The 12,935-nt window shown below is 45.0% G+C and overlaps 1 protein-coding gene across 2 annotated transcripts in view; it reads left to right on the top strand.

Moving 5' to 3' along the window:
• The first annotated feature begins 5,336 nt into the window (after window positions 1-5,336).
• kansl3 (KAT8 regulatory NSL complex subunit 3) overlaps window positions 5,337-12,935 on the top strand; it is an 84,993-nt gene continuing 77,394 nt past the window's right edge. For both annotated transcript variants that reach the window (XM_080217231.1, XM_080217230.1), the window contains exons 1-3: window positions 5,337-5,647; window positions 10,607-10,777; window positions 12,792-12,882. In XM_080217231.1, the coding sequence (XP_080073357.1) occupies window positions 5,433-5,647; window positions 10,607-10,777; window positions 12,792-12,882 (477 nt within the window). In that variant the 5' untranslated portion in view covers window positions 5,337-5,432. The remainder of the gene's footprint in view (window positions 5,648-10,606; window positions 10,778-12,791; window positions 12,883-12,935) is intronic.

The following is a 12,935-nucleotide window of genomic DNA, read 5'->3' as shown; positions in this document are numbered from 1 at the left end:
CCTACTGCTTCAACGGGGTTGTTTGTTTTTACTTGGGTTTTTAATGACTCTGCATTGTTAGGAGATGGAATGGCGACAAGGTTTTTTTTCCCAGTTCAGAGCTGCAGGTTTGGGTTTTAGTTTAGGAGGGAGTGGACATCAGACTGAAAGCAGTGTCTCTCTCCCTGGTTTTGGGAATAACTGAAAGCCTTCCTGGAGTAGAGAATCTGTCTGGTGCTTTGGGAAGTTATTCTATCTTCAGACTATTCTGAGTCTCGAGCATTGGACTGCAAAATTCAACTAATGGCATCAACCCCAGTATCAAGTGAGCATTCATCTACGATGTGTCAAACCTGTGAAAAGGGTTTTTTAATGTCTATGGATTTCGATTTTAATTGAAACACATTAGAAATATTCATTAAGGTTTTTACATTAGAGCAGTGGTTTTGTTTCTTGTTTGTAATGGATAAAAAGTTTTAATTTTCTTACTATACACGTTGACTGTATTCTTAAATAAAGTTTGTTTGATGAAAGCTCCTTAGTGGATCACTTCAATCATACCTGAAGTAAAACACCTCATGCTTATCCCAACCAAATTCAAGATGTAAAAGTTATGATTCAGGCAAGCACCGTATAATACTTTGGAGCTTTTGACCTGAAGAATAACAACACGGTGATAGATGAACTCAGGGTCCTCTTCACATGAAGATGGATCTTGCACACCCTCTTGTGGCTTCCCAAGTCACAGTAGGTTTGGTTGATTCTTCACCAGAGTTTGTCTTGAAAAAGACTTTTGATTCCCCCACCTGCCTCCTCTGAATGCTGGTTTTTGGCCAAGGGGGTGATTGGATGTGGAAGTCACAACACTCCATGAGGTTAGTCGAGTCACCCAAATTGTATCTGAACTCTAAAATAGTAGGGAGTCTGGCTGTATACACAATCATAATGTCTTCTGGGTGAGCACTTCCTGCAGGCTTTCAGCCCATTACAACTCTTCCATTGTAAAGTTTGAGCTTCTCTATTTAATACGTAAAATGTTTGGGTTCTAGTTTTAGTTCCTAATGACTTCCTTAATGTTAAGGTGAAGCACCCCTGTTTAGTATGAGAGACAGTTCTGTTATGTGTCCCTGTTGGCTTTTGATCAATGGTAGTCTCATAGAAGCAGTTTTTAGCTGTATTAATTTAAAACGTCCAGTTTTATTTCTCAGGGCTTGTTGATTTGGCCCCAACGAGGACACCCAGATCCTTACACACTGAAGCATTTTGAAGTTTCTCTCCAGTCAGATAATTTGCTTTTTTGTTCTTCCTGCCATATTGGATAACCTCACATTTAAGAACATAAGAACATAAGAAATAGGAGCAGGAGTAGGCCATCCAGCCCTTCGAGCCTGCCCCGCCATTCAATAAGATCATGGCTGATCTGTCGCTGCTCAGTTCCACTTTCCCACCCTCTCCCCATAACCCTTAATCCTCTCTCCTATCAAAAACCCATCAACCCGCGTCTTAAAAATATTTAGCGAGGCAGCCTCCACCACTTCAACGGGCAGAGAATTCCAGAGATTCACCACCCTTTGAGTGAAGAAGTTCCTCCTCAACTCCGTTCTAAACCGCCCCCCTTTTATCTTGAGGCTGTGCCCCCTAGTCCTATTGTCTTTTTTGAGCGGGAAGAGTCTTTCCACCTCTATCCTATCCATCCCATTCATCATTTTATACGTCTCAATGAGATCTCCTCTCATTCTTCTAAACTCTAACGAGTACAAGCCCAGTTTATTCAGCCTCTCCTCATAGCTCAACCCCCTCAACTCCGGTATCAGCCTAGTAAACCACCTCTGCACTCCCTCCAAGGCCAAAATATCTTTGCGCAGGTGCGGCGCCCAAAAATCCACACAGTACTCCAGTTGCGGCCTCACCAATGCCCTATACAGCTGCAGCAAGACCTCCCTACTTTTATATTCAATCCCCCTCGCTATGAAGGCCAGCATCCCATTCGCCTTCCTGACCACCTGCTGCACCTGCAAGCTGGGTTTTTGCGACTCATGCACAAGGACCCCGAGGTCCCTCTGCACCGTCGCCTGCTGCAGTTTTTTGCCTCGTAAGTAATAGTCCTTCCTACCATTTTTCCTACCAAAGTGGACCACCTCACACTTGCCAACATTAAATTAATTTAACATTTATCATTAACATTTATCCACATGAAATTCCATCTGCCAAATTTTGGCCCACTCACCCAACCTATCTATATTGTCCTGGACCAGAATAGAATCGTACAGTGCAGAAGAGACCCTTCTGCCCATTGAGTCTACACTGATACATAAGAAACACCTGACCTCCCAGCTAATCCCATTTACCAACACTTGACCCATAGTTTTGAATGTTATGACATGTCAAGTGCTCATTCAGATACTTTTGAAACCAGAATCCCAAATTACATTAGGAAGCCAAACTAGACCCAAACAATTTTTCTATAAATGTGAGGAAATGATTCCACTGACAAAATAGGGATCTTTTACAGTACACAACTTTATCTAATAAGTTTAACTATTCTAACAAATAAAGCAGCTTAACTATTAACAATTGAACAATGTTAAAAGTTGAAAGGAAGTAACTTTACTTTCTAGCTTATGACTGGTTCAGTTCCAAATAAGCAAAATTCCCTTAGAGACTTAAATGCCACTTGAAATACAGTTAGCAATCATAAATATACTTGCTATAAATTGTGTTAACAGCCTTGAATGTTTCAGAGCAGCTTGCAGACTCCCAGCTAGAACTACCACTTCAAAACTGCAAAGCTCCTTTATCTCGACGACAGATCCAGTTTGTCACATGATCACATCAATCAACTTTAATCCGAAATCCCAGGGGAACCTCCTATACAAACGAAAGTCCATTAGCTTGATCTATGTGACAAATTCCAAGCTGAAAATATGTTTTAACTTGCTTTCACATCCTTGAGCTACCTGTTTTTCAGACACACTGGCTGCTGGCAGAATAAATCTGAAATTTTAATCATTACCTTAAACAAGAAAATTTATATTGATATTAATTGCACTTGTATCATCACAATATCCATTTGCAAATTTCTTAATTCCTCTTTGCAACTTGTTTTCCCACCTATTTTATCTGTAAATTTGGCGATACCACATTCTATCCCTGCATCCAAATCATTAACATAGGTTGTAATAGATGAAACACTGCGGCATACCACTCGATACAACTTGACAACCAGAAAGAAGGCCTGTTTATCGCCATTCTCTGTTTCTGTTGGATAGTCAATCCTCGATCCAAGCACAGAAGATGTTAACCTACTTGGTCTATAGTTTATTGCTTTCTGCCTTTCTCAGTTTTTGAACAGGGACATTGCATCAGCCTTTTTCCAATCCACTGGAACCTTTCTCGATTCCAGGGAATTCTGGAATATTATAATCAATGCCTCCATTGTCTCTCTTGCCATTTCCTGGTGGATCTAAGTCCCCGAAGCTCTGGGGACCTGTCTATCTTTAATCCCAACAGCTTGCCCAATATTTTTCCCCCGAGTGATGGCGATTGTTTTAAATTCCTATTTTTCAACAACCTCTGTACAACCAGATAATATTGGGCTGGTTGTGGTGTCCTCCAGTCAGAAAACCAAGGCAAAGTCTCTGCCATTTTTGTGTTCCCCAATATTAATTCCCCATTCTCATCCTGTAAGATGACTTTAATTGCTCTCTTCCTTTTCAGATATATTTGCTATCCATTTATATTTTGCATTAGATTACTTTCATAATTTGACTTTGCTTTTTGTAATTTTTTTTAGTAACCCTCTGTTGACATTAAAAGTTTCCCAATTCTCCAGCTTGCCACTAACTTTTGAAATATGATATGCCTTAGTTTTGGTCTTTTTGTTATCTTTAATCTCCTTGCTTTGCAATGGATTCGTTTCCCCTTTTTACAACCTTTCTCCCCCACTGGGATATATTTTAGTTGAGAAGAATTGAACATCATCTTAAATAGCTGCCACTTCCTCAATTATCCTACCTTTCAGTCCAGTCCATTGGGGCCAAATCTGTCCTCATGCCGATGTAATTACCTCGGTTTAGCACCAGGATGCTAACGTGGAACTCAGGTTTATCGCCCTCAAACTGAATTTGAAATTTAAGTATGTAATAATCACCCCAACCAGAGGCTCCTTCACTTCATATTATTCTAAGAAACAATCTCTAATATACTCTATGAATGCTCCCTTGAGGCTATCCTTGCCAATTTGATTAATCAAGTCTGTATGCATATTAAAGTCAGGCCTAATGGCAACTAGTGGGAACTCCACTATATGAATCTGAAAAATAATAATTTACTGCTTCTCTGTGATTACAGTATCAACACTGCCACTGTCCAATTAGTCTTGTAGAAGACAGCATTCGGTCCATCGGCTCTGCACCGACCCATCTTTTTATTTTACTCGGGCCTGATTTCCATTACCCAACACATTTACCCCATTAATTTCCCCTAACTCACACATTCTTGGGACACAAAGGGAAAATTTTACCACAGCCAATTTATCTAACCTACACATCTTTGGGCGGAAATCCACACAAGGAGATTTCACAATCACCCAATTCCAGAATTGAACCTGGGTCCCTGGTACTCTGAGACAGCAGTGCTAACTACAATGCTGCCTGGGCTTCTATTTTAACACATTTCCTAAGTTACAGTTGGAAAAAAAACACCTCTGCCTATAAAATGATCTGAGGTCATGGGAGGAGCTTTAGAACGATAGTGTTCTTTGTGCTCCCGATGTCCATTGATGGAATGCAGCTGTGCGGGCGGTCACGGGCGGCGCTGTCTGTGGAGGTCCCGGAATGCTGGGCTGTGTGGCCGCGGGCGGCGCTGTCTGTGGAGGTCCCGGAATGCTGGGATGTGTGGCCATGGGCGTCGCTGTCTGTGGCGGTCCCGGAGTGCTGGGCCGTGCAGCCACGGGCGGTGCTCTCTTCGGAGGTCCTGGAGAGCTGGGTTGGCCACAGGCGGCGCTGTCTGCGGAGGTCACGGAGCGTTGGATTGGCCACGGGAGACCTGTCTGTGGAGGTCCCAGGGCATTGGGCTGTATGGCCACGGGTAGCGCTGTCTGTGGAGATCCCGAAGCGCTGGGCTGTGTGGCCACGGGAGGCGCTGTCTGTGGAGGTCCCGAAGCGCTGAGCTGTGTGGCCACGGGAGGCGCTGTCTGTGAAGGTCCCGAAGCGCTGGGCTGTGTGGCCGTGGGTGGCACTGTCTGTGGAGATCCTGGAGCGCTGGGCTGTATGGCCGTGGGTGGCGCTGTCTGTGGAGGTCCCAGAGCGCTGGGCTGTGTGGCCGCGGGTGGCGCTGTCTGTGGAGGTCCTGACGCGCTGTGCTATGCGGCCTGGGCGAAGGTGGAGTGGCGGCCCGGAGGTCGCGCCGACTTGTGTCCGTTTCCAGGCCCAGCGGCCCCCTACTCTGGCTCAATGTGCTGCCGAGGCAGCGAGCGGGATCTGCAGAGCTCGGCCCGGCGGATGGGCGCCTCTCTCCTGCTGCAGCTGTCGGCCCACGAGCGGGAGCTGGACCTGGTCTTCCTGGATCACAGCTACGCCAAACCCTGGAGTGCCCACCCCGAGGCCAGCAGCTCCAGGCCGGCCCGCCTGCTGTTTGTCACCCCGAGGAGGCAGCAGGACAGTAGCAGGTGAGGGCCCGGGGAGGGGGGAGAAACCACCCAGAGTGGGAATGGGAGTAGGTTTATTATTGTCACATGTGTAAACATACAGTGAAAAGTATTGTTTCTTACAAAGCATACCGTTCATAGAGAAGGAAAGAGTGCAGAATGTGGTGTTGCAGTCACAGCTAGGGTGTTGAGAAAGATCATTTAGGGATGGCATAGTGGTTAGCACTGCTGCCTCTCAGCGCCAGGGACCTGGGTTCGATTCCCGGCTTGGGTCACCGTCTGTGCGGAGTCTGCACGTTCTCCCCATGTCTGCATGGGTCTCTTCTGGGTGCTCGGGTTTCCTCCCGCAGTTTGAAAGAAAATGCTGGCTAGATGTATTCTCCCTCAATGTACCTGAATGGGTGACGGAGCGTGGTGGCTGCGATGTATGAGGAGGCTCCATGATAATCACCCTATTCTGGTCACCCTGTTACAGAAAGTGTTTTCTCCGGGTGCTCCGGTTTCCTCCCCAAAAATGTGTGTGTTAGGTTGATTGGCCATGCTAAAATTGCCCCTAAGTGTCTTGAGATTTGTAGGTTAGAAGGATTAGTAGGTAAAGTATTTCGGGATGTGGGGGTAGGGCTGGTGGGATTGTGGTTTGTGCAGACTCGATGGGCCTGATGGCCTCTTTCATGCTGTAGGGTTTCTACGATATTATTAAACTAGAAAGAGTGCAGAAAAGATTTACTAGGATGCCACTGGGACTTGATGGATTGAGTTATAAGGAGAGGCTGAATAGACCGGGACTTTCTTCTCTGGAGCATAGAAGGCTCAGGGGTGACCTTAGAGAGGCCTATAAAATAATGAGCATCGATCAGCTAGATAGTTAATATTGTTTCCCAAAGGTAGGAGAGTCTAAAACGAGAGGGCATAGGTTTAAAGTGAGAGGGGACAGATATAAAAGTGTTCAGATGGGCAGTTTTTTAACACAAAGGTTGATGAGTGTCTGGAACAAGTTGCCAGAGGTAGGAGTAGAAGCAGGTACGATTTTGTCTTTTAAAAAGCATTTAAACGGTTACATGGGTAAGATGGGTACAGAGGGATATAGCCAAATGTGGGCAATTGGGACGAGCTTCAGAGTTTAATAAAAAGGGCAGCATTGACAAATTGGGCTGAAGGGACTGTTTCCATGTTGTAAACCTCTATGACTTTGTGCTGTATGAGGACTGATTAACTAGGTTAGGATTGTTTTCATTGGAGTTCAGATGAATGAGGGGGGAATCTCATTAGAGACTTATAAAATTCTAACAGGACTGAATAGGGTCGATGTAGGGAGGGTGTTCCTGATGGTGGAAGTGTCCAGGACCAGGGGTCACAGTCTGAGGATTCATAGTAGACTTTTTAGGATGGAAATGAGGAGACATTTCTTCACCCAAAGAAGTAGTTGGCATCAGGAAGTAGTTGATGCCAAAATATTGAATGTATTCAAGAGGCGCTTGGATATAGCACTTGGGGCAAATGGAATCAAAGGTTACGGGAAGAAAGCAGGATGAAGCTATTGAGTTGGACGATCAGCCATGATTGTAATGAATGGCGGAACAGGTTTGAAGGGCCAAATGGCTCCCTCCTGCTCTTATCTTCTATGTCTAGGGGGATTATCACAGTAACTTCATTGAGATGTTAATGGAAGCCTACTTAAGACAATAATCAACTTTAAAAACTTGAATTTTATTTATCAGTGTCACAAGTCGGCTTACATTCACACTGCAATGAAGTTACTGTGAAAATCCCCTACTGTGAAACTCCATCGCTTGTTCGGGTATACTGGGGGAGAATTTAGCATGGCCAATGCATCTGACTGGCACGTCTTTTGGACCGTGGGAGGAAATGGGTGCATCCAGAGCAAACCCACGCAGAAATGGGGAGTATGTGCAGACTCCGCACAGACTGACCCAAGCTGGGAATTGAATTTGGGTCCCTGGTGCTGTGAGACAGCAGTGCTAATCACTGCCACCATGTAGATCCATTCAAAAGTTTGATAGCAGCAGGGAAGAAGCTGTTCTTTAGTTAGTTGGTAAGTGACCTGAGACTTTTGTATTGTTTTCCCGACGGAAAAAGGTGGAAGAGGGTCAGGGGTGCATGGGATGTTTGATTCTGCTGCTGCTTTCGAGAGGCAGTGGGAAGTGTCGGTGGATGGGAGTCTGAGTTAATTGATCCACTCATTAAGATTAAAAGACTTGGCTTTAAGAATTGGAAAGTTATTTAAAATCTTGGTGAGTGTTACGCGCAGAATTCGTTTCCATTTTATAACAAGATATCGAGACACTGAAGAACAGGTTGCAGTGTTTGGACCCATGTCTACAACTGATCTTACTGGAAGTTTATCTTTCAGATGAGGGCTTCCAATCTCAATGCTGAAAGTACTTGCTTTGGAATCTTCTCCCAAACAATGATTTCTCTCAGACTTCTTCTGTAATAGCTCCAGGGCTTTGATCTCTGCTTCCAATGTCTCTAATGGTTCTCTCTCTGGATTACTGTGTGCATTCAAGCTTCATCTTCCACACATTCTCAGGGGTGTTCAGCAGCACCAACAGAAGATCACTGCTTCACAGGGCTGGGAGGAAGAGTGACGACTCTGGCTGTCTCCTTGAGTCTCTGGCTTCTCATGGGCCAGATGTCCACTTCCTGCAGATTTCATAAAACACAGGAACAGAATTAGGCCACTTGGCCCATCAAGTCTGCTATGCATTTCAATCATAGCTGATATTTTTCTCATCCCCATTCTCCTGCCTTTTCCCCATCACCCGTGATCCCCTTATTAATCAAAAACCTATCTACCTCTGTGTTAAAGACACTCAATGACCTGACTTCGGCAGCCTTCTGTGACAAAAAGTTCCACAGATTCATCTCTCTCTAGCTGAAGAAATTCTTCCTCATCTCTGTTTTAAAGGATCATCCCTTCAGCCTGAGGTTGTGCCCTCTGGTTCTAGTTTTTCCTACTAGTGGAACCATCCTCTCCACATCCACTCTATCCAGGCCTCGCAGTATCCTGTAAATCAATAAGATTTCCTCCTCATCCTTCTGAACTCCAACAGACTCCTCAACCGTTCCTCATACGACAAGCTCTTCATTCCAGGGATCATTCTTGTGAATCTCCTCTGGACCCTTTCTAAGGCCAAATATTCTTAGATATGAGATCCAAAACTGCTGATGGTACTCCAAATGGGGTCCGACCAGAGCCTTTTACAGCCTCAGAAGTACATCCCTGCTCTTGTATTCTAGCCCTCTCTACCTGAGTGTTAACATTGCATTTGCCTTCCTAACTGCCGACTGAACCTGCACATTAACCGTAAGAGAATCTTGAACAAGGCTTCCTAAGTCCCTTGTGTTTCTGATCTCCTAATCACTTTCCCATTTTGAAAATAGTCTATGCCTCCATTCCTCCTTGCAAAGTACATAACCTCACACTTTTTCACATTGTATTCTATCTGCCACTTCTTTGCCCACTCTCCTAACCTGTCCAAATTCTTCTGCAGCCCCACTGCTTCCTCAGTTCTGTCTGTTCCTCTACATATCTTTGTATCATCTGCAAACTTTGCAACAGTGCCTTCAGTTCCTTCTTCCAAATCATTAATGTATATTATAAAATGTTGTGGTCCCAGCACCGACCCCTGAGGCACACCACTAGTCACTGGCTGCCATCCTGAAAAAGACCCCTTTATCCCCACTCTCTGCCTTCTGCCAGTTAGCCAATCCTCCATCCATGCCAGGATCTTACCCTAAACACCATGGACTCTTAACTTATTTAACAGTCTCCTATGAGGCACCTTGGTCAAAATCTTCTGGAAATCTAAATAAATCATGTCCACTGGTTCTCCTTTATCTAACTTCCTTGTTACCTCCTCAAGGAACTCTAACAGGTTTGTCAGACATGACCTCCCCTTGCTGATTTCGTCCTATTTTGTCACGCACTTTCAAGTACTCTGCGACCTCTTTAATAATGGACCCTAAAATTTTGCCAATGACCGAAGTCAGGCTAACCGGCCTATAATTTCCCGTCTCCTCCTTCCCTCCCTTCTTAAACAGCGGTGTTATGTGAGCTCCTTTCCAGTCCTTTGGTACCTTCCCTACCTCCAGTGATTCCTGCAAGATCACCCCAATGCCTCCACAATTTCCTCAGCTACCTCTTTTAGAACCTGGGGTGTAGTCATCTGGACCAGGTTATTCTGACTTGAAGCCTTCCTCTGCTCCTCATTCTTGACCTTGCGAAACAGGGTTTGTTGATGATCCCTGTTTTTCTTCCTTGCTTTAGCGGTTATCTTGGCACTTTATCCTGTCCTTCCCTGGTTAGGCAACTTTGCTGTATTTTTGAATTTGCTTTGTGTCCCTTTTCATGTGCCTGTTTTGGCACCTTGTGTGGGACCTTGTTTCCAAATGTTTCTGGGCCTTTTGTTGATAGGCAGCAGCCTTGTTTTTTCCGATTTTACGAGTTGAAGAATCCTATTAAAATCCCGCAAGTGGGAACTGAATGTATTATCTCCATGTTTGCAGATGATACAAAGTTGGTTGGGAGGGTGAACTGTGAGGAGGATGCAGAGATGCTTCAGTATGCTTTGTGTAGGCTGAGTGTGTGGGCATGGGCAAGGCAGGTGCAGTGTAATGTCGATAAGTGTAGGGGAGTCTAGAACTAGAGGCCATAGTTTGAGGATGGGGGTAAACCTTCTAAGACTGAGTTGAGAAGAAATTTCTTCACCCAGAGGGTGAATGTGTGGAATTCACTACCACAGAATGTCGTTGAGGCCAAAACATCATCTGATTTCAAGAAGAAATTAGGCATAGCTCTTGGGGCGAAAGGGATCAAGGGATATGGGTGGAGGAGGGGATCAGGATATTGAATTTGATGATCAGCTATGATCAAAATGAATGGTGGAGCGGGCTCGAAGGGCCGACACCTGTTTCTAGTTTCTGTATCCTATAATGATGTAATTCTGTGTTTTGCAGTGATTGTGACGTGACTGTCGATGTGGAGACGGTGGTTCCAACCCCAACACCCCTGTATGATAATCAGAAGGCTCGGAGTGTGATGAACGAGTGTGAGCGCCATGTCATCTTCGCAAGGACAGATACCGATGCCCCTCTGCCACCTGATGACTGGGAGGATCACATTAGTAGGTGGGTACCTTCCACTGTGAAAATACATGATGCTAATAGCTCCTAGGCTGGTACTGAATACTGATAAGAATAATTAGAATGAGACTTGCATTCTGATCAGTATTCTGTAAACTGTGTGCGCCTCTGTATGCCCTTCCCTGATCAGAACTTTCCATACACCTGACGAAGGAACAGCGTTTCCAAAAGCTTATGGGTTCACTGTCAAATAAATGGTTGCACTTGAACCTGGCGTTGTGAGACTTCTTACTGTGTTTAACAAAAGAACCAGGCTCTCTTTGTATTTGCAAACAGACCTTCCCTGTGGGCTGAGCTTTGCCGTAGAAATGTAAAGAGTGTTAGTGCATTGGAGCTTTAAGTTCCAGCTTTGACAAAGGGTCATCTGGACTCGAAACATCAGCTCTTTTCTCGCCTTACAGATGCCGCTAGACCTGCTGAGATTTTTCCAGCATTTTCTCTTTTGATGTTGGTGCATTTCTTTGGAATTTGATTTTCTTGATTATCTGTTAATTCCATTCCAACCATTAACTTGTACTTGAGCCTATGTCTCTACATGCCCTGTTTGTGAACCCAACTCTCCACTCATCTGAGGAAGGGGCAGCGCTCCTTTGGTGCTACCAAATAAACCTGTTGGGACTTAAACCTGTTGGACTTAAACCTGTTGGACTTAAACCTGTTGGACTTAAACCTGTTGGACTTAAACCTGTTGGACTTAAACCTGTTGGACTTAAACCTGTTGGACTTAAACCTGTTGGACTTAAACCTGTTGGACTTAAACCTGGTGTTGTGAGACGTAACGATTTTCTGCAGTCACCAATGTCAGGATTTAGATTCCTGAGATATTGGGAGCGATTCTGGGTCCTGTATATGTTTAAATAGAGTGCTGAGGAGTGGGCACCTGAGTGGGGAGACACAAGAGAGGGAAACAAAGATAGAAATGAAAGACAGAAAAGTAGAAAGCAAAAGTGGAAGACAGAAGCAACAAAGATTTGCAGCAAGTATGGCCATCATCCCCATCGCTCTATTTTAAACCCTCGCCACAGGATTAGCAAATGACTCTGGGAGGACGTTGGTCCCAATCTTGCTACGATGCAACGTATCCAGTGTCGACTGGCTCTACCCCAGAATCGATCCCAATATCTCAGGAATCTAAATTCCTTCCCCCTACATCATTTGGAGGCATGCATTCGTTTGGTCTCGTCTCCTATTTCTGATCTCGCGAGCATGTGTGACTGGGAGTAATCCTGAGAATACTACCTTTAAGGTCCTGCTTTTTGCTGTATTTCCTGGCTCTTGCTGCACTTCCTTGACAAACCACTCCTCCGATCAAAAATCAAAGCACTGGGCAGGTGATGCAGGGAAACTGGGTCTAAATCCCACCTCTCCAAAACAGAAAATCTGAACCCAGGGGACTTGTTCACTATCTGCTGAGTGTTTTTAGTCTGGCTGCCAGTCACTTGTTTCCTTCATGCCTGGCCCTTTTACCGTGCAGTGTGACCACCTCACTCTACATGCTATAGGCCAAAATCTCATCCTTGTGGATGCTTCACAGTAACTTCAACTTCGAATATCTGCTCAGAGGAGCCATTAGAGTCCTAGAGATTTACAGCAAGGAAACAGGCCCTTTGACCCAACTTGTCCATGCTGCCCTTTTTTTTAAACCCCTATGCTTGTCCCAAATAGTGCGGTCACCGTGAACACCGCATGTGTCCCTGACTTCTCACATCACAGAGGAAGAGCATTCCACATGGCTGAGCTGCCCTGCCATGAATTATCCTGAAATTATTGCTTTTACTTTTATTTCCTTTAGTTTAGAGAATATTAAGGGCAGTACGAAAGGGGGAAGGTGGTGTGGGGGAGGGTATGGTGCAGCAAAACACGTGGGAGGCTGGAGAGCTTCCTTTCTTTCTATTGATTAGATGGTTTCTGCCACTGAGCTTAGTGGCCTGAGTGGTTTTTTGTTGCTGTCTGTGTTGCCTGATGAATCTGATCCATTCATACTGTATCTCTTCCCCAGGTCGGGGTGGACTGCTGCTCAGAACAAGCTGTTCAACAAGATTGTGAAGACATTGCATTCAGACCGGTTGGCAAGACTGGCAAATGAAGGGGTGAGTACCACGCCATCACTGAGCCTGGAGAACGTTCTCCAGAAAATGCTCAA

Source organism: Carcharhinus amblyrhynchos, chromosome 34, assembly GCF_965287045.1.
Source record: "Carcharhinus amblyrhynchos chromosome 34, sCarAmb.v2.hapA, whole genome shotgun sequence".
Classification (NCBI taxonomy): domain Eukaryota; kingdom Metazoa; phylum Chordata; class Chondrichthyes; order Carcharhiniformes; family Carcharhinidae; genus Carcharhinus; species Carcharhinus amblyrhynchos.
This window is presented reverse-complemented; position numbering and strand designations above follow the sequence as displayed.